Below are 20,584 nucleotides of genomic sequence, written 5' to 3'. Positions count from 1 at the left end.
AAATTGGTAACTTTTTTTTAATAAGTTCATTTTTAAAATATCTATTAAATACATTTTTAGAATGTAATAAACTTTGGCCGTGTTTAGAGAAATTATTTTTTGTAAATATAACTGATAAAAAAATATTTTTACATATTTATACATTAGTTTTTAATGTCATTTTTTCAAGATATTTTACTTTCCTTATTCTTTCTTAGTTTGTAGTAGAATCTGAACCTCCAAAGTTCAACACTTTACAAACCTGAACGCCCTAGTCCAAGCTTTCCCTACTGTGGCTTATGTTGGGAATAGTACATTTCACCCCAAGCCCAGCACTTTCCCTATTGTTGCTTAAATTGGATTGGGAATAGTAAATCAGAACTCTCCAAAGTTCAAAATTTTCTTTAAAGTTGCTTAGATTGGAGTGAGATAGTTAATCTGACTCCTTCAAAATCCAACACTTTCTGTTGCATAGGTTGCGTAGGTTGAAGTGAGAATAATACATCAGACGCCTCTAAAGTTAAATGAATTCCCTGATATTGCTTAGGCTGAAGTGGGAACATCAATCTGACACCTCCAATGTTCAATACTTCCACAAAGCTTGCTTGAGTTGTTGTGAACATAATACATCTGGCACCTCCAATGTCCCGTGCTATTCATACTGCTGCTTAGATTAGAGAGGGAATAGTAAATCTGACCCATTCAAAGTCCAATGCGTTCCCTATTGTTGCTTACATTGCAGTGGGACTACTACATTTGATCCGTCCTGAGTTTAACAGTATATTTTCAAAATATAATGCAGATGTTAATAATTATATTGTATAATTTTATTTTTATTTCAGTTTTTATTGTAAATAAGAAATATATATTAGGATTTTTGTAAATGTATTTTAGTTATTAGTAGTATTTACTTGAATTGGTTTTAAAACAACACTAAGGGGTCGATTCCAATTCAGAGAAAAAATCGTGCGTACGATTCGTATCCGGAGCCCTCTCCGTACGAATCGTGAACATGCCGTACGAACCGACGAGTACGATCCGGACCGGGGGATGAGGGCGCGATTCGTACGGTCCCTGTCAGGTAAGGGCGATTCGTACGGAAAAACACACATTCACATACACACCGTACGGTGCGTACAACCCATGATCGCAGGGGTACGGTGCGTACACCCCTGCGATAATGGGGTGTACACACCGTACCCCGCGATCGCAGGGTGTACGCACCATACACCAAGCGAACATGGGGTACGGTACGTACACCCTGCGATTGCGGGGTACGGTGCATACACCCCATTATCGCAGGGGTATGCTCCGTACCCCTGAGATCAAGGGGTGTACGCACCGTACCCGGGGGGCCGTTCTGTACCTGTTTCGAGGCAAACTCTGCTTCTCCGGATGTTTTCGGCTCCCGTGAAAAAAGCGTTGTACGGTGCATACCCGACACGATTCGTACTTGCTGGGTCGGAAAAACCAGCCGCGAACCGTACGGATGTGGCGTACAGCGGGTTCCGAGGGAGATTTGTATGGGGATTTGATTCGTACGGACTCTGTACGATTCGTACGAAGTCCTGCTCCTGCGATTGCGGGGTACGGTGCGTACACCCCATTATCGCAGGGGTATGCACCGTACCCCTGAGATCATGGGGTGTACGCACCGTACACGGGGGGGCGTTCTGTACCTGTTTCGAGGCAAACTATGCTTCTCCAGACGTTTTCGGCTCCCGTAAAAAAAGCGTTGTACGGTGCGTACCCGACACGATTCGTACTTGCTGGGTCGGAAAAACCAGCCGCGAACCGTACGGATGTGGCGTACAGCGGGTTCCGAGGGAGATTCGTATGGGGATTTGATTCGTACAGACTTTGTACGATTCGTACGAAGTCCTGCTCCTGGTACAAATCGTACTTCGTCGTACGTACGGGGGACGTTGTAGGGTACGATTCGTATGCGAGTGTTTTTTCTCGAATCGGAATCGACCCCCAAATTATATATTGTTTATTAAATATCTGTTCCCTTATGTAAATGTAAATGTATGTATGTAAATGTAGTTGAGCTTATATAGCGCACAGCTACCCGCAGTGGGTTTCCCGGCGCTTGCTTAGGGAACCCTTCCTGGTATTCCCCTGTGAGATAGCAGGGTATCCACAAGGTGAAAGTCGGGCATCCCGCCGCGAGGGGCCGTTGTGGAGATTAAGCAAGCTATTGCCCAGAGTCGCAGAGTGTGAACCCGTGAGTCGAGGAGGCACCGGGGCGAGAATTATCGAGTCCGTGGAATTTTTAGCCCAAGACCCCACCGAGGCGGGGAATTGAACCCTGGTCCAGGACCGATCTCAGCTTCCGGGTCTGCTGCCTCTAACCCCTGAGCCACACTTCTACACACATTTGTTTTAAGTATTACACATTATTTATACAATTATTACATTTAATTCCACATTTATTATAGTTATTTATATATAAATAAATACTGATATATGGTATTTTTCTTTGTGATGATAATTCCAACTACTTTTAAATATATAATATATATATATATATATATATATATATATATATATATATATATATATATATTTAGCTTTATAATCTCACTTTTTTTTGTGGAATATATTGTAAGCACGCAAACTTGATATTTAGGACCATAATATTTTTGCCATGATATCTGTTCAGTGTAATATTTTTTACATGGATATTATGTAACTGACGTTCACAGACTCCATGGTGCCCCCCACCCCTAAAGGGCATCATACATGCAGCAGCACACCACACTAAGGACCTAAAGAAATATGACCACATCACTCCCACCCTGAACAACTCTAATGGCTCCCGTTGCCAGCCTGCACCATCTTCAAAAGTGGCTACATCATGATTGCACCCCTGTGTATCTGGCTGACAAGCGCTCTATCTCCAGAGCTCTCGGCACACCTGCAAACTGGAAACCACCAGCCTGGAGACAAAGAAATGCAGAAAAAAAAAAAAACACTACATAACAATGCAGAAAAATTCCGCTTTTGCTTTTAGAAACATGCTACCTCTCCTATCACTCAATGTCTCTGTCTTTGCCTTTGACCATGTACAGCACTCCACTGCCTTTTGGCTAAGATTACGGTGTAGAAATACCACTTGCAGAATTACAAACATACATACATACATACATAATCTGGACGAGGCTTATGCCCATTCAGGGCACAATTATGGAAACAGCACTAGGAAATGTTGATATTACTATCATGATTAAGTATATGTATATATAGATATTCTTCTTTCCTAGTGCTGAATGATTGCAGCAAAATACTATATGAATTTATATGCTATTGGTATTACGATCATTATGAAATTATTTTTGTTTGTTTTTTTCACAAGCACTTTATATATTTTGGTAAACAAAATCTGTTTGAAATACACTACAAGATGGCTGCCAATGCTTTTTAACATCATGTAATGCAGAAGTCCGTCTTTTATGTCTAGTAACATCTATGACGTGTGGTGGTTTTAAAATGACTACGAAGTTGCACTTACAATTTGACATTGAGAAAGCCGTGAGGCGAAATGCGTCTGTCAAAAGGGGGGAGGGGGGGTCAGCACCAATAAAGCATTTTTGCTTTAGATCCTTCGAGTGTGCCTTTTCTATTTCAAACGGTATGAAAGTTTGACGTTGTAGAAATCTTTAAGCGGTTCACCACCGCTGAACTGCGCACCCGGGAGACACGGAGCGGCGGCGGTGAAGGTCCGGTCTTTGAAATACATACATACATACATACATACATACATACATACATACATATACAGGCTTCCAGTCGTCTTAACTTGGGCATTATCATTTCTACATGACAACCACTTTAATAAGCCTCTTTCCCTAGTGGTATCATTGCATGTCTGTGCACCTTGAATGAGCTTTTCCATAAAAGGCTCCTTCTTCAAACAGTTGTTTGTAGGGACCTTTATATGCTAATGTATGATGGAGAGAGGCGATTGAATAAGTGATGCTTGTTAGACACATTTATAGTTCAAAAGCTATTATTAATGTTCTTATTATATGTCAAAATACACACTGTAGAGACACAGATACATTAACAATTAGATTCCAAATAGACTGTAAAAAATCGACTAAATTATACTTAATGTAAAGAATTACAAACACTTGGTATATTTATTCTGCTTTAAATATTTTACAGAATCTCCACAAGCAGCAGCGAGGTGCAATACTCTGGAAGAGGACTCTTCTCTGGACTGTGCACAGAGAAGCTCTGATCTTTCACCCAAGGCCACAGAGTTGAGTTGCCCACAACGGAACAGAACAGTCTTCTCTCAAGAGCAGTGCGAAATTCTAGAAAAAGGTGCCTGGTAAATGTTCCTTAATAATTGCAAGGGGAGGGGCGGCAAGTGTCCAACTGCACCTCTTACCAATTGATGGCGAAGAAATGTGAACACAGATTGTTGTCTACAATCTGGATGAGTCACTTGTCTGCACCACAACATACAGTGTTTTCATTGCTGAAATGCACTATCTCTAGCTTTTGCATATAGTTTGTAAGCTATGCAAGAAAGAGCTTTCATATGAGCAAATGCTATCTCCTTTACCAAGACCCCAGTACACTATAATCCCCCTGCCAACCATGGGCAATAGTTCTCCTAATCTCATCAAAGCCTTAGAAAAAAGCAGAAATTTCAATTTTGTTGAATGTTTGCATGGAAATGATTTGATTGTGCACTTTTTGCACTAGAAATTAAGTGAAAGGCAGCTTAAAATCACTAATGTCTTTAAGTACTAAAACAACTCCTACGTTGTCACTTTTCTTTTCTCAATGCCACTTACCCCATCAGGGGGCAGCAGTTTTGCCTACCATCAACCAACTAAAACATTGAAAAAAAGAAAATTAGAAAGTACTAAAATAATCAAATATTTGTGTTGAAAAACAGCTCATTTCTAGAGTTGGTAAAAGATATCATCTTTCTCCAAGTCTTAACAAAGTAGATCTGTTGTCCTGAGAGCAGAGTTTGATACCAGAAGCATTTCATTTGAAGTAGAGCCCAACTCTAAAGCTATTGTATTTTTATACAAAGTTTATTTGAAACACGTGACTAGTAGAATAACTGTTTTATCTGAAATATATTAACTTTCTGCACTGTGGTTTTATTTGTAATGAAGCGGTGGGGAACTATTTATTTTTCGTGTTCTTAATCGGTTGAAATTGGTCTTTGAATTTTAATGTTCAAGATGTGTATGCTTCTACAGTTCCAATCATTTGTAACTACTGGTTTTGAAGGGGGTATGTGAGAGATAGTTTGCTCTTTTTGGCCTATCTCTTTCATTTGCATATTAGACATGATAGTCATTAGGGCCTAACTGGGAACCCAAAGCAGCCCTGGCAACTTTTGCCAGACCAGCCCCTGTACCGTGCATAGCGAACACTGCGAGTAAGCCTGACCACTGCACGAGGTGTTGGGGGGGTTCTCCCCCCAAGAAAATGTGGGCACAAATGGTGCATTCTACAACATATTTTTTAATATATATTCAATGGTATTTTTTTTAAGCATAGTAAATGATGACCTTACAGTGCACCAGGATACAGCAATCTTCAATGATTCCCTCACTATCATCCTCCAACAGTGCCTCTCATCTCTCCATAGTCCCTCTTTCACATATTTTTCATTTGTATTATACCACCTCTCATACCATTGTAGGGTGTCCGAGCATTTTACATCGCACACATACAAACATATGTGTGTAAATCAGTGTATAGAAAATGTTACATAAGTTACAAAAGACAACGGGGCCTACAAGGTGTAGGATAAACATGTCATTTTTTAAGAGTGCTTAGTCTGGGAAGCACAAATTCAGGATTCAGAATGGAACACAGTGGTTAGGGTTGACTTTACTAATGAAAGACTGGGGAAAAACATAACTTTCTAAACCAGATCACAATTGTAACTTATGAACTGCACAGTTACAAAAGGATCTCTGTGACAAAAGCGGTAACCCACTGACCTATGCACATAAAATACTGTTCTGTGATCTGCATTGTACACACTCTTTGCGGCAGGCATATTAACCCTCTGTGCTATCTTAAATGAGGCAAAACTGCCACTAGACAAAAATCCGATTCCTCTCCAGCAGTTACATTAATCACCAGAGTTATATTGTTGCCTGAAAACTGTTGGATGTACAAGGAAATCTGCAGTTCGTTTTAAATTGCTGCACTGCTACAAAAGCGGCCTGCAGTAACAAAAGCGGCCCCCTATACATCCAGCCTTGCAGGGAAACGCCTGTTGCCTGGTACGGCCAGTGTCATAGTCATTAGGCTCTTCTTGTCCATATTCTCTTCATTAATCTATTGCTAGTAAGAGGGCATTTGCTGTTTTTCCTTATAAGCTAGGGCGCTCTTTTGTTGTGGAATGGTGTGGACCATGGTATCTTTTTGACCATCTCGGGAGTCCGACCCTGTAGAGCTGATGGGGTGAATTTGGTTGGTTTTTGTGATTGTGCCTTCTGGAAAACTTGTTATTGAATAGTTGATACAAGTAGCTCTTTTGGGCCATTTTAATGGAAGGCAATACAAAATGGGAGGCCACTGACCTATGTTTGTCCCACTACCTGGGGGGAGGGGGTGAAAGGTTGTAGGTCTTTGTGGCATCACTATCTGAAACTCTACCTGTTGCTATTAAAAGGTAGGTGGCAATTGATAGTAACATAGAATGACCATGCCTTTGAAATTAGATGGTTTTGAAGCTTTTTTCTTTTTTTTTTACAGAGTTTTATATAGCGCGCACTTGACCTGAAGGTATTGGGTATCTGAGCGCTTTACATAGCACCAGTTGTGTTACATGAGGACACATTAATTTTTGTTAGGCACGGGGAGATTAAGTGATTTGCCCAGAATCACAGGATGTTCAGCGTCATTGCTGAGGCTCAGACCCAGTTCCCCGGTCGACTGCCCTAGCTGTTAGGCCAACTCCTCTGACGTTTTGTCAGTTCCCCCAGCATCTACTTTGAGAACTCTTCCTTATGTATTTGAGTGATAGAAAGACATTGCCTTTTGTGGTCTAGTCCCCTCTGATTTGGACTCTTGGTTCCTGAATGGTGGCTGATCACTTCTTTGCAGCCAATTGCCCCTTTCTGTGTGGCATACCCTCCTTTACGAGCCAGTTGTCCTTTAAAATTTGTTGCAACCATGCAAGCAACAAAACAAGTTTACAAGCTTTCTGCTCTCACTGGAACCTTTATCCAGACCTTTTTGGATACAACTCTTCTCTACATTCTGAGACCCTTCACAATCTCTGTTTGTCATAAAACATAACACAATTACGCGCTCATGTGCCCGATGTAATGTCAGTCCTTCAGGCATCTATCTTTAAATTGTCATTTTAATGTCCTTTTCTCACAGTACTTCAGAATCTTTGTATATGCATTAAAATACTTGGGAGTCTTTAAAACCTCAAGGAATCTTTACCAGCAATAATTAACATATTAAGTAAGCTTGAGAAACTATTTGGATTTAAAATGAATCAATAAAAAGTCCGAATTGCTACACTTAACACCTGTCAAAAGATGAAAAGCCACAAATAGCCACAACCTGCATCTTCAGATAGGCTAGCAAATCATAGGTATTTGAGCTTGAACATCACAAACAAAGTAGAGATGTGCAGTGGGGCGAACTGGCCAGATCAATGTAGGAAAATCGAAGGCAACTCTCTCTGTATATCATGGCTAGACTAGATACATGTTCTCAAAATGTACATCCTACCTTTCTTCCTTATCTATTCCAGTCTCTTTTGGTCCTCATCCCCAAGGAAGAACTTAGAGCACAGTAAAATTACTTAATTTCCAATATCTGGGCAGGTAAGAAATCCAGTCTGAGCGACAAACCTGTAAACGTCATGCAAGTTAGAGGGAGGCAGGGATGTCCAGACATTATAGCTTATTACTTAGCAGCCCATGTTAGAGTTATTATTGTAGAGTGGACCAGAAAATTAAATAGTTACCCATGGCTAACCCTCGGGGTCCTTTCATTGTTAGGGAAATCCTAAAACCTCGAAATGCTCATATTTGTATGCCAGACAAAGCAATATTGGATATCTCCGATAAAACTACAAGAGAAGGGAGAAATTACTTTTCCATTACGTAACACACCAATTCATAATAATTTGTAAATTCACCCCAACACTTTAGGCAGACGTATTCAAACGGTGGATGAAGAGAGAGTGTACAATATCAGATATGTTGAAGAAATGAGAAATCAAACCCTTTGATCACTTTAAAAAAAGAGTTCAAAGCTCCAGAGAAGGGGATTTCAGTACTTTCAGGTACTGTACTGGGTTTACCACTCCACATATATACTGCAAGGAGAGTTGACACCAATGAAGAAATATGTAAGAACTCACTTGGGATCGAGAGAAATAGGCATTTATAAAATGGTAAATTTCCGGTTGGCTTGCCTTGGAAAGTTCAAGAAAGGTGGTCTGACGCCTGAACAAGGAAATCTTGGAAAAGACATGGGGGAATCGTGGATGGACATACACAGAATTTACAAGAGAATTCTGTGGAGTCTGCTTGAAAAGTAGTATATCAATGGTAGGTATCACCAGAGATAATACACTAAATACAACAGACTTTGCCATGGTTCGTTGGACATGCATGAGGGGAAAGGGGAACACAATACATTTTAGTGAATTTATCCAGTTATCTGCTTCTTCTGGAAAGAAGTACCAAGCCACCTAAAACAAGTTCTGGGCCACAAAATTCACTTTGCCTCGGGGTTAACCATAGTAGGCTTACCTGGTGAAAACTTTGATCTCACCAACAACCACAAAAAATGATTACTATGGCACATGTCTGTGTCAGCCAGAAACTTACTAGCTCTTTACTGGAAAAGAGACCACCATCACACCTCGCCCAATGCTTAAGAAAACTTTGGCAAATAAAGGCCCTTTAGAAACCTACCCATTGCCTATACCCCACCGAAAAATAATTCTCAAAAATATGACCATCCCTTTTGAAGCATATTGTAAATTTGAACCTTTGAGACTAACAGCTAGATTCATCAATGTCCCAATCTGCGATTCCTTAATTGCGAGAAAAAGCGAATCGCAATTAAGAATTCGCTGATTGGCATTCATGAAAAATTGCGTGAAAATCGCTAAATATTCGCATAACCGGCCGCAATCCGTTTAGAAATTGCGATTTCGCAAATAGCGAGATCGCAAATTGCGATCTCGCTAAGTGTGAAATCGCAAAAACGGGAAGTCGCATCTTGAGCCCAGTGATGACATCACAAGCAGGAAGTAGGCAGGTTCCACCCTCATTGAGCAGTGAGAGCCTGTACAGGGAGCATCACATTTAGAGGTCCCCTCCAGTGTGCCTACAGGAGTTGTGCAGGATACACCCCAGTGGCAAGCATGACTGAGGAAGCTGCAGCTGGATCTGCTAGTGGGCGCAAAAGAAAGATCAAATTTTCGGAGCAGGAGCTAGAGTTCCTGATAGAAGGAGTCTGCAAGGACTACAATCGCCTGTTTGGCAAAGATTCGAGGAGGGTGGCCGAGGCGGACAAAAGGCGGCTATGGATGAGCATCCGCGCAAAAGTTAACTCTGTGGGGGTGACCCAGCGCTCTGTGGACGAACTTAAAAAACGGTGGTATGACCTCAGAGGGAGGTCAAAGGAGAGGATAGGGGAGAGGCTGGGGGAGCGTGTGGCGACAGGTGGAGGGGAGCCAACTGTCCCACCGAATACACCACTGGAGGACCGAGTGGAGGAGACAATTAATCCACAGGCATGCGTGGGTGTGACACAGCTTGACTCCTCCCGACCCACACAGGACACACCAGGTAAGTGCCATGCGACTGCGACCCCCTGTCCCCTAACAATGTCCAATACTCCAGAGCATCCCATATCAAAGCCCAGTCATGCAGCCAAAGCACACCACTAAAGCCCTAATGAATTGTGGGACATGTAGTCTGACCACATTTACCATCTTGCCCCATTAAGCCACACATCTTTAGTGAGAGTCAATCCTGCAGCCAGTCAGGGAATGGTAGCCTGCATGCATGTAGGAAGTCTAAATGGGTAAGAAACATGTCACTAATCAACGTCCACTTTACATCACAGGTGGCGCAGAAGTCCCAAGCACTGACAGCGATGGCCTGGTCATGGACATCACGGAGGACACAGAGGGAGACGCGAATCTCTCCCCACAGCCCGGACCATCTGTGCAAACTCCCGCACCAGCGCTCATCACACCACCTGCCCTTGTGGCCAGTGCCACCCCTGTGCCAGCACGCGCTGCAGTAGCACTGCCTGTCACACAGTCCCCAGTGGGACAAGCTACAGCAGCTCCAGTTCGCCAACCAACCCGCCGCCCTGCGGCTGTGAGGAGCCAGTCCAGCGGACTGGTGAGGGGTCAGCGCTCCAACATTTCCCGTGCTGGTAGGGGGCTAAATCTGCAAGCAGGTGGGCTATCCATCGAGCGCAGGATGCTGCATGTGCATCAGACACAGGCACGTCATCTTGGGGCCATCCACCTGCAACTGGACAAGACTGCCCGAAATGTTGCATTGATGTCTGAGCGGATGACAGCTGCCATGGAGGCCAACACACAGGCGCCGGCAACTCAATCACCGCAGACACCGCCAACTGCTGACCCGCCTGTCGGCGTACACGCGCTCGAACTACATAATCGGCAACGCTACCTCGCAGCTCTCGCGACGCTCCTTGGCAATGCAGGTCCAAATGGTCCAGTACTGCCAGGACGTCGCGACAGCTCTAGAGCATGTGGCTACTGCAGTCCAGGCCATGCAGGCTGCCAACCATGGCCGGGGGGGTGGGGGGACGACACAAGTGAGGCTACATCCAGCCATAGCAGCCAGTCCATCCCTCTGGCGGTAGCACCCCGCCGCAGCAGCAGGCCCTCTGCTGCCTCACGGGACGATGGGGAAAGAAGGCTGGGAGCATCTGCCCGGAGGCGGAATTGAACATTGACATTGACTTGAGGGGCCATGCTGCTGGTACAAGCATGCCCTCCTGAAGGACAAGCATATGACGCAATATGTCAGTGATGTACAAGTTAGGTGAATGCCAAGTTTATTGTGCTTTAACAAATACAATTGGTTTGACTACCTTAATCTGACTCATGTCATTCTTAATGTCCTCATGCATGAGTCAAGTAATGGGTGTGGGGAGTGGGTGCATTAGAAATGGTTCATGCAGATTTCGTTACGGCGCCTGTGTCCCTCTGCTGGATTTTCCCCGCGTGCGTGATGCATATGAGCAGGTGGGTGGTTGTCCCCTTCCGACTCACTGCCAGAGATGTCAACAGGGATCCTGCGCTTGGTAGCAATGTTGTGAAGGATCGCACACACGGCCACGATGCGGCAGCAGACCTCAGGATCGTATTTCATGGCCCCACCTGTCTTGTGCAGTATGCAGAACCTGCTTTTCAACAGGCCAAATGTCCTCTCAATACAGTTCCTTGTGCGAATGTGTGATGCATTAAATCGCCGTTGCTGTGGTGTTGCAGGGTTGAGGTATGGGGTGAGGAGGTACTCACGGAGAGCATAGCCGCTGTCACCTGTATGTAAGGAGCAGAGGGTGAGTGCCTGTTGGGCGCAGCTACAGGATCACAATGTACACATTTGGGGCATGTGTACTTACCTAGTAGGTGTCCTTCCCCAAAGTCTCCCCTAGCCAGTCGTGTGTGGATGCCGCTGTGCCTGAAGATGAAGGAGTCATGTGTGCTCCCCGGGTACTGTGCCACAATGTCCGTGATTATTGTTTTGGCATTGCACACCATCTGGATGTTGAGGGAGTGGTAGCTTTTTCGGTTGCAGTACATGTACTCCGTCTCAGCAGGTGGGCAAATATGGACGTGCGTACAGTCAATACATCCAATGACGTGTGGGAATTGAGTTCATTGTAAAATTGCAGCTTTGTATCATTGAGGTCCTGTTGGCTGGTGGGGAATGATATATAGTGGTGTAGCCGGGTCAGCATTGCCTCCAGGAAACTCCTTAGGCAGCGGGACATGGTGGGCTGGGATATCCCCCCTGCAACTGCGACCATCCCCTGGAAGCTTCCGGAGGCCAGGAGGTGCAGGCAGCACAATACCTGCACATGTGTGGGCACGGCATTGGTCCTCCTTGTCGGGTGCTGCATCAGGGGGTCTAGGTCCCGGATGAGCTTGATTATCATAGCCCCACTCAGGCGGTACTTGGCATAGATTTGCTCCCTGGTTTGGCCCAGAAGGGTGACCCGCTGGTGGAATATCCGCTCCTGTATCCTCCGTCTATTGCGTGCAGCTCGCTACAGCCTACGCCGCCTCACCAGCATGTAAAGTCCAGGCATTGTGGGAATCCCCAGGCTCCAGCTGCATGTCCTTAAATGTGTTTGGTCAGCCCTGCACCTGTTGGGAGTGACCTGACTGTTTTTTGAAAAATATTTTTTTTCAGTACTGGTTACCACCTGATTTGAGTTCTTCTTAATTTGCGCGTCGCAAATAGCGATTTTCTAGTTTTTCGCTTTTAGCGATTTTTCATGAATGGCAATTGCGACTTTTTTGCGACTTCGCAATTGAATTCGCAGAATCCATGGCTTCTCACTATTTCCGATTCGCAAATGCCCGTCCTCCAGGATTCTGCGAATTTAATAGCGATTTTGCTAATTTTTATTTGCGAATTCGCAATTTTGTTTGTTTGGGTTTCTTGAATTCCTTCCCGTCAAATTGCGAGTGCAATAGCGAATTTGCAGCTATTGCGAGCGCAATTTGGCTTCATGAATCTAGCTGTAAGGGGCTTACAACTGTTTGCATGATCTGCTATTTTTTGTCATTGAAAGCGTTTTTAATGGACACCTTGGGGAAGAACCCAATGTCACTTAAAAGTGTTACATTGATATGATGAATACTTTGGGGGTCAATAGGATGGCGGGCAGACTTCGTCTGCCCGCCATCCTATCGGTCTTTGGGACCGCCCGCCATAAGGGTGGGTGTCCCGTGGGGGGCATTAGGATGCGCCCTCCACTGTGGCAGGCGCATCCTGCATGTTTAGCATTGTGGTGGGCGAGGCTCTCAGCACCGCCCGCCACAATGCTAAACATGCACAAATGCATTTGCATTAACAAAGCGGCAGGCACCGTGCTGTGCCTGCCGCTTTGTTAATGCAAATGCAGGGGGGTACCACAGGTACATCCCCCACCTCTCCTTCACTCCGGGGGCCCGCAGGGGCCCCCGAAGTGTAGGCCGCATGCCGTTAGGCATCTATCCTGGGCCATCCTAATAAGGCTGGCGGTGTCAAATAGACACCACAACCATGTTAGACCTTTTCTGCCCCGGTCGCAAGGCGACCGGGGCGGAAAAGCGGCGGACGGTCTTTCCGTCCGCCGCGGTCAGCCACGCCATACTAATATGGCTGGGGGCATTTAGCTGAGGATGGCAGGCGGATTGCCCACGCCAGGCCGGCGGTGGCTACTGTCAGCCTGGCGGGGGCAATCCGCCCGCCATCCTAATGGGCCCCTTTGTTTGCAAAATACAACTTATTGAGATACCCAGGAAGGGAGGAAAGAAGGGGGAAGGGATGGGTACTTAAACCTTTAGTGATGTATATTTCTTGTTACAATCTAACAGTTGTATTTGGAAGATTACAAAAAATACATTATAGTAAAAATGACACTTAGGAGCCCGATGAACAATAATAGATCACAATTTGCAACCCTCCCATCCCCCCATTGAAAGGCTGCAAATGCAATGACGGAGGCCTTCAAAGGACAGCAAACATCCATAAGAAAGGAAACGTTTTTCTAATAGCTGCCCATGTCCATTAAAGGGACAGGTGTGGTTTAAAAAAAAATGTTTCTCGTTTCAGAAAACAACGAAGGGCAGTAGATCGCCTACATCATTCTCAAAGGGGAAGCTGCCCCATGGGATGAGATCCCCCCTTGTGATTCAGTTATGACCCCCAACTCGGGTGTTGGTCAGTGATCAATAGTTTGCGTCCACAATTGCAGTCACAAACCACTGATACATTCTTTCTGAATCGCAAATAGGAGTTGAAATCCCTGTTCATTCCTTCTATTTGCGGTTCAGAAAGGGCCGTACAATTTCTTATACAAGCCAAGAGACTCTTCTGGTTTGTAAAAGGGCTTTATTACACTGTGAAAAGCCCCTTTGCTGGTGCAATACCTCTGATTTTGCAAATGTCAAGGATTGCAAGTGCAAAAGGGTTTGGACATCTGGCCAATGGTTATTTCCATAAAAGAAGAAATCTTTATCGCAGAAGTATTATGGGAGCTAAAATACCTTAAACACACTCCCACATTTTTATAAAATACGTTAGAAACAAGCATTTCTAAAGTCATTCGGTGTTCCCCTCCAATTTAGCGTATGCTTACATATTGGAGTTTCAAGGGTTAAATGCCATGATTACTACCATTGCCTAATAGGAATGCAGGAACCCAGCCATAGCCAGTGCTGCTGGTTTCATTATCTACCCGGGGAATCAATAGACATGGCACATAAATAGGCTGGAGAAGTGATATCACGGTCCTACGGTGTGGTTGATGTGGAGAAAACATGAACGAGGGCTCAACCTAACATTATTATGTTCTAAAACATATCAGTAACCCCTGTTCATTACTTCTGTTACGCCCAGTCACCAATTATTTACCCTGGCCAACACATTTATTTCACCTGTATGTATCTCCTCTATCCACTGTGAAGAGGGCAGTTGTGTTGGAAGTACTAACTGGTGGTAAATTCTGTGTTGAAACGCAGCCATTGATTGGTTTTGAGTAGAGTGCAAATCAGAGCACACATTCCGTGACTAACGAGCCCTCCAATATTGTTTTTCTGCTCTGTTCTAAGCAGTGCCCTGGAGTTGATGCTATTTAAACTGAACAACATTTTTTGAGGATTCCATATTTTGCTGTGAGTAGAAATTGCTGCAGTCATGAGTTAACAGGCTATGGCCATTACCAGGGTTCAAGATTAAAAAAATATATGCTCAAATGTTATGACTGTGTTAACTGTTTCACTGTGAGAAAGAGCCAAGGCAAAAATATTGTGTGTCTTAGTAAAGTGTGCCACGTTTGGTCGGTCTACGGGTAATGTCTAGGTGATGCTACGATAGGTTGCAGCCTAGAATTGTATTGCAGTAGCACTAGCCCTGATGGGGAATTAGATACTTGCTACTATTGCACCTTTGTCCCTGAATGGCAAGTGCTGGTCAAGTCCGCTCTAACCACATGCCAAATGACACAGCAGGTACAGAAGTGAGTCTTGATCCCAATGACCTAAAATTACACAACTCACTATGCTGATGAAAGACGCTTCACGTTGCTGAATGTGTCTATGCATTTTATGCTGTTAACCTGCAGCTTTTAACTCTTATATTGTTTACATTTCATATTAATTTCTTCACTTGTTTTCTTCTTTGTGGGGGCAATGGACATCAACGATTATTGTGGTGCCATTCATTAGACTAACACACAACACACGGAAGAGTTACACACTAGCACAACACCCTTGGGCACTTCCTACCACACGCTGAATGACATAAGAGCGTGTCAAGTCCTTAACCACTTGGATGCTAAGGGTATTTGTTCTTCTTCATGTAATTTCCATTGAAATCAATGGAAACTCCATGACGAGTTACCCTAAAGACTTTTCTTGTGTACTTTTTGGCACGAAACTTACCTCCGATCCCAAATTGTTAAGAAAGCCTTAAATGCCTTAATTTTCAAGAAAAGAGTTGACCACAAAATGTTATTTTCATATTTGTCACTGTTCCATGTTCTCTCATCTTCTCCATTGTCATCAGTCAAGGAGTTTCAGAGACAGAAATAGTTATCAGGGGTCAATAATTCAACGAAAATTAAGGGAATTAATATGTTGCGATGCATCTATCACTTGGAAATTCCTCCTTCAATGTGATTAAAACAAGAACTGACATCCCAGGAAAAGGCTCCACTTAATCTCAGATTGGGAAACTGAGACAGCGTTTTATGGACCGGCCAGCAACTTGAAAGTTTTCATAAGGCTTGTCCCGGCACCTTTCCTGAAAATATTTTGTTCTTTGGTAAACAAAGAAGTCCAAGTTTGACTTCTTTTGCATAGTTTTGCGTTCTACAGTCATGACCTTTATGCCCAATGTTCCAGGCAGCATGCAGAATACCGCTCTTGGTGTCCACAAATGTGGAAACTTCAGAGCATCCATCACAAATGTGGTGGATATCCCAAGTACCTTATTACAAGCGCCATACTATCTAATGTACTTGTAATAAGGTTGGGGGCGTATTCATCATGTTTGTGACGGAGTGTTCCATCTGTCAAACTCTATATCAGGCCGTTAGTACCTTCTGATTAGGATTGATTGAATTAGGTCACGAAATACCCATGTGTAGAAGTTTAACTAAAAACAGAGTGAGATGGCAGTATTAGGATTAGATGGACTCCCAAGCAGAACAAATGATAAAAAACTGCCTGTTGAGTGATGTGATAAAATGAAGGCGGTGAAAAAGAATTCAGTTAGACCAGTAGAAGTTCTGAACAGAATGTGGACAAATCTAGCTCTAGGCATTGTGAAACTAGTAGATGGGTGTACATTTGAGGGAGCACTTATAGTTCTGATAAATTATCACTCAAAGTGAGTGGCGGAGAGCCCCATGATCTTCGTGGCAATTAGGGTTCTAGTAGAATTCTCGAGAGAAGAGTTAATGGAAGAAGGAATCAGAGAGGTGTTCGTTACTGACAATGGGATTCAGTTGACTTCAGCAGAGATGGAATGGTTTTTTAAAGACATGTCTGCAAAGCATTTCATAATAGCTCTATACTGTTCAAGGGCGAACTGAATTGTTGAATGTTTGAACAGAATAGTTACAGAGTACTTACAACTTGCAATGATGAGGGATGTTTGTTCAAAACCTGCTTTGCCAGAGACATTATGACCATATTGTGCCATTCGGAAGTTAGTAGCAAGAGTGTCCCCATTTATCTCTGTAAAGGGCAGGGAGTCAGAAATGATGCTTATTTCCAAGTGGGTTTGTTGGAGTACGGTAGTGGAGATGGATCAGAAAAAGCTTATGGAATGAGAGGTTACTGCAGGTGTTAAAACGTTGCACTGAAAAACCCAAAAGTTAAAGAGACCTTATAGGTTGATATGGCCATTTGTTCTTCTCTTTCATTTAAAAAAATAAAAAACTGAATTTCACTGAAAAAAAATAAAAGTTAAAGTGAAGTTATAGTTAGGTGTTGAATTGAATTAAACAATAGTTTGGAAATAAAAAAAACACTGAAATTCACCTGTAATAGTAAACAGATTATAAATTGTGCCCCGACCATGTTCTGATTATGCCCTCACATATTAAATCAGTCATGATATGTTAAATGACATTGTTGATAACTGTTGCCATCTCAAATGACCTCCTTTAAATGAACTGTAACAGGCGTATTTCAGTGCCATTTTGTTTTTTTAAATGTTAGTTTTTAACGGATTTCAACACCGAACTGTAACGTCACTCTAACCTTTGTGTTTTTCCAGTGAATGTTACATTACAATGGGTAGCATGTTTGGGGCGTCAGTGTTGGGATTACAGAGTGGTGTTTTTCTGTTCAAGGATTCTGTACAGGGTCAGTGCTTAATGTGAGCTGGTCATTTCCGGTGCTCTGCACCAGCACTTAATTGTCAACATGGGCACTTATAACAGTCCAATGCTTGGTAGCGCTGTTTGTTTGAGATGAGCACAACAACTGTTGTTTATGGATTCAATATACATTAAAAATGACTAATATCTGTGGCTTAAGCCATTCTATTAGCTTTAGGGGCAGGGAACAGTCTGAATTGTCACACTTGTAGGAGTATGAGGGTTAGAAGTTGTGTTGGTACTGTCATTGGCAAAGGAAAGGGGCTATAGGTGGTGCAAGCAGCAATGGACTCCTGATGAGGGTGCTTGCACTTATTTTGTCACAAATTAAGCACTGGCTAAGGTGTTAAGGTTGTTTTTCTGATGTTCTTCATTAAATTAAATAGATTTAAACATTCATCAGTCTCTTCATTTCTTCTTCAACCATTAGCGTGGGTGATTTTAACATTTGGGCCGAACTGCCCGATATACTAGGGGCAAAAAATCACCTTTAGATCTTGGAAGGACTTGATTTTATTCAAACGGTTCTTTGCCTGATGCCCATACATACACAATTTCTCAGACATGATTCATAGCTCCAGAATGTGATCAGTAATCCAGTGATCCCAACAGGTTGGTCTGATTCTTAGATGATTTAATTCCTCTTTAAAGCTGCTCTCCCTTCTCAAGGCGCTGTGTTAGGGTACTATACACTACACTAATCCGTCCACTGTAACTTCTTAGTGTGACATGACTTCGGAGCAACATATTGCATCCCTGTACTTGCAGAATCAAATGTAAATTTGGCAAAAAACAAGAGAGTGTACTGTGAGAGGTCCCAATGCAGGAGATGCTGTATAACTAGGTGCACAGTTTAACTGGTTAGACATAATGTGTCAGTGTGTCAGTTGAATTTGAGTTTTAGCTTGGTTTGCAGTATATTTTTAGTTTCTCCCACATGGGTTTCCTCTTGGGATTTTTTGTGCAGTGAGAAAAGTAACCTTTACACGTGGGTTTTCATTTGTTGATTGTTGTCCTTTTTCAAGCGTGTTTTTGCTAAGTAGCCCAAATCTTCTCAAACTTGCTTTTAGAGTTCTCCAGGGTGCAGTACCCTGATATGCTCAATCGAGAAAAGCTTGCTATTGCCACAGATCTTCCCGAAGCAACGATCCGAGTGAGTATTTTTTATTTAGTTTTGCTAACCTTCTATACTACCAAGTTCTCAATGTACCAAGCACAAAAGTCTGCACTTACATAACCATGTCAAAAGTTCTAGGCAGGCAAGTGTAAATACCTCAGTATTTTTTCAGTTGACACATAATGGATGCTATGTTATAGGGCTTTTTTTTGTCAAGCGCTAACAGGAGAATCTCTGTTGTTCCTATATGACCAACAGAAACATTAAATAGGTTAGGCTACCGGAGTCACACGAAAATAGGTGAGATGGGACTTAGACTTCTCTTGAAACCTACAGCAGACTTTGTAAAAGTAAATGAGTCACATATCGTACCATCCCTAACCTCAATCTACTACTATGATCTCCCTAAAATCCGTTCTTGTCTCCTCCCCCTCTATCACTCCTTGACTCACACCCTCATTCTACTACTATGATCTCCCATATACCCCTTTCAAGACTCTTCCCTGCCATATCCCTCCTTGACTCACCCAAACTTCTTTTTACTACTTTTATCTCTAAAATAGCACTTCTTAGACTTTTCCCTCTAGTATCCATCCTCTGACTCCTATCAAATCTACTCTTACTATGATGATCTCCCTAATAACCTTTTCTAGACTCTGCCCTCCTCTATTCATTCTTTTTTTTAAAACATATTTTATTGATTTTGTTTGGTACCATCCGGGCTGCAGCCCTGCAAATACATATTGAAACAATGGGTAATTCAAGAGTACCAGATGTATACATAATTAGTAACTGTAACATATATAACAACAAAAACTTTGCCAGACAATCCCATTACCTGTATAATTTAGTGAGTATGTTTGAGTACTTGTGCCACCGGTGATATGCTATTGAGCTAGGCATGTTGTGGTCCCTGGCATACGGGGAAACTCATACATCAGGGGATCCGGGAGGGAAGGGGAGTGAGATCTATACCCCGGTATGTTGCCCATCGGGACCATCTTTTTCTGTGCTTCATGAGACAACCTCTCACCCGGAAGACCACAATCTCTACTCCCATGCATTTATTTAGCTCTGTTCACCATTTCCCTACCATGGAGGGAGGGGAGAGTTCCCTTCCATAACTGAGCGATATCATGCTTAGTAATAGTGAGGGCCAGGAGTAGCAGGTGTTGTTTATACTAATTTCCCCCTATCCCATCAGTGCTTTGTAATAAAAATAGTTTGGGGTTGTATGGGAGATCCCAGGACAGAACCCTACCCAAGAAGGCCGAGACCTTGCGCCAGAAGGGCTGTATTGCAGTACATTCCCAGACCGTGTGCATAAACGTTCCCTCATCCCTACCGCAGCGTAGACAATGGGGAGATTGAATGACCAAGTAAACAACGAGGACTGGCCCACTGTGTTGGAGTGATGGAATCTTGTTAGTATCCCATGTCACCTGTAAATGTACCTGTGTCAGCTGGGCACAAGCAGTCTTTGTTTAAAAACCCCTCACACACCAACCTAGTTGGTGTCATGCTTCATCATCGGGGTCCAACTAGGCAGCGGAGTGCCGCCTGGTTGTGCTTCAATGCCTGACTACAGCGGAGCGGGTGTCGTGCAAAGGTGTGAAGTGGATGAAGGTGGATGTTAAAATGCACCTCTGGGAATCCTTGCCTGGTAATTTATTCGTGGCGGCCCAGGGTGTCAATTAAAAACTATGTGCTGCAACTAATAGTAAAAAAATTATGATTACTTAGTTGACTTGATAACGGTCTACATGTTTCAGTCCCTGTGGAGTCTAGGCGGGACTTTCTTCAGGACCAAGGGTGAGTGAGTGGCAAAAGGAAAAGCCACGTGTTTTAATCTCCTGCACACGCGCTAAG

The 20,584-nt window shown here is 43.3% G+C and overlaps 1 protein-coding gene across 1 annotated transcript in view; it reads left to right on the top strand.

The window, feature by feature from the left end:
- PAX4 (paired box 4) overlaps positions 1 to 20,584 on the top strand; it is a 253,499-nt gene that overhangs the window by 174,790 nt on the left and 58,125 nt on the right. Inside the window, exons 6-7 of the mRNA XM_078656109.1 lie at positions 4,150 to 4,311; positions 18,669 to 18,751. Coding sequence (XP_078512235.1) covers positions 4,150 to 4,311; positions 18,669 to 18,751 — 245 coding nt within the window. The remainder of the gene's footprint in view (positions 1 to 4,149; positions 4,312 to 18,668; positions 18,752 to 20,584) is intronic.

This window comes from Lissotriton helveticus, chromosome 1_1, assembly GCF_964261635.1.
Source record: "Lissotriton helveticus chromosome 1_1, aLisHel1.1, whole genome shotgun sequence".
Classification (NCBI taxonomy): Eukaryota; Metazoa; Chordata; class Amphibia; order Caudata; family Salamandridae; genus Lissotriton; species Lissotriton helveticus.
Note: the sequence above shows the minus strand (reverse complement) of the source record. Positions and strands in the feature narration are given on the sequence as shown.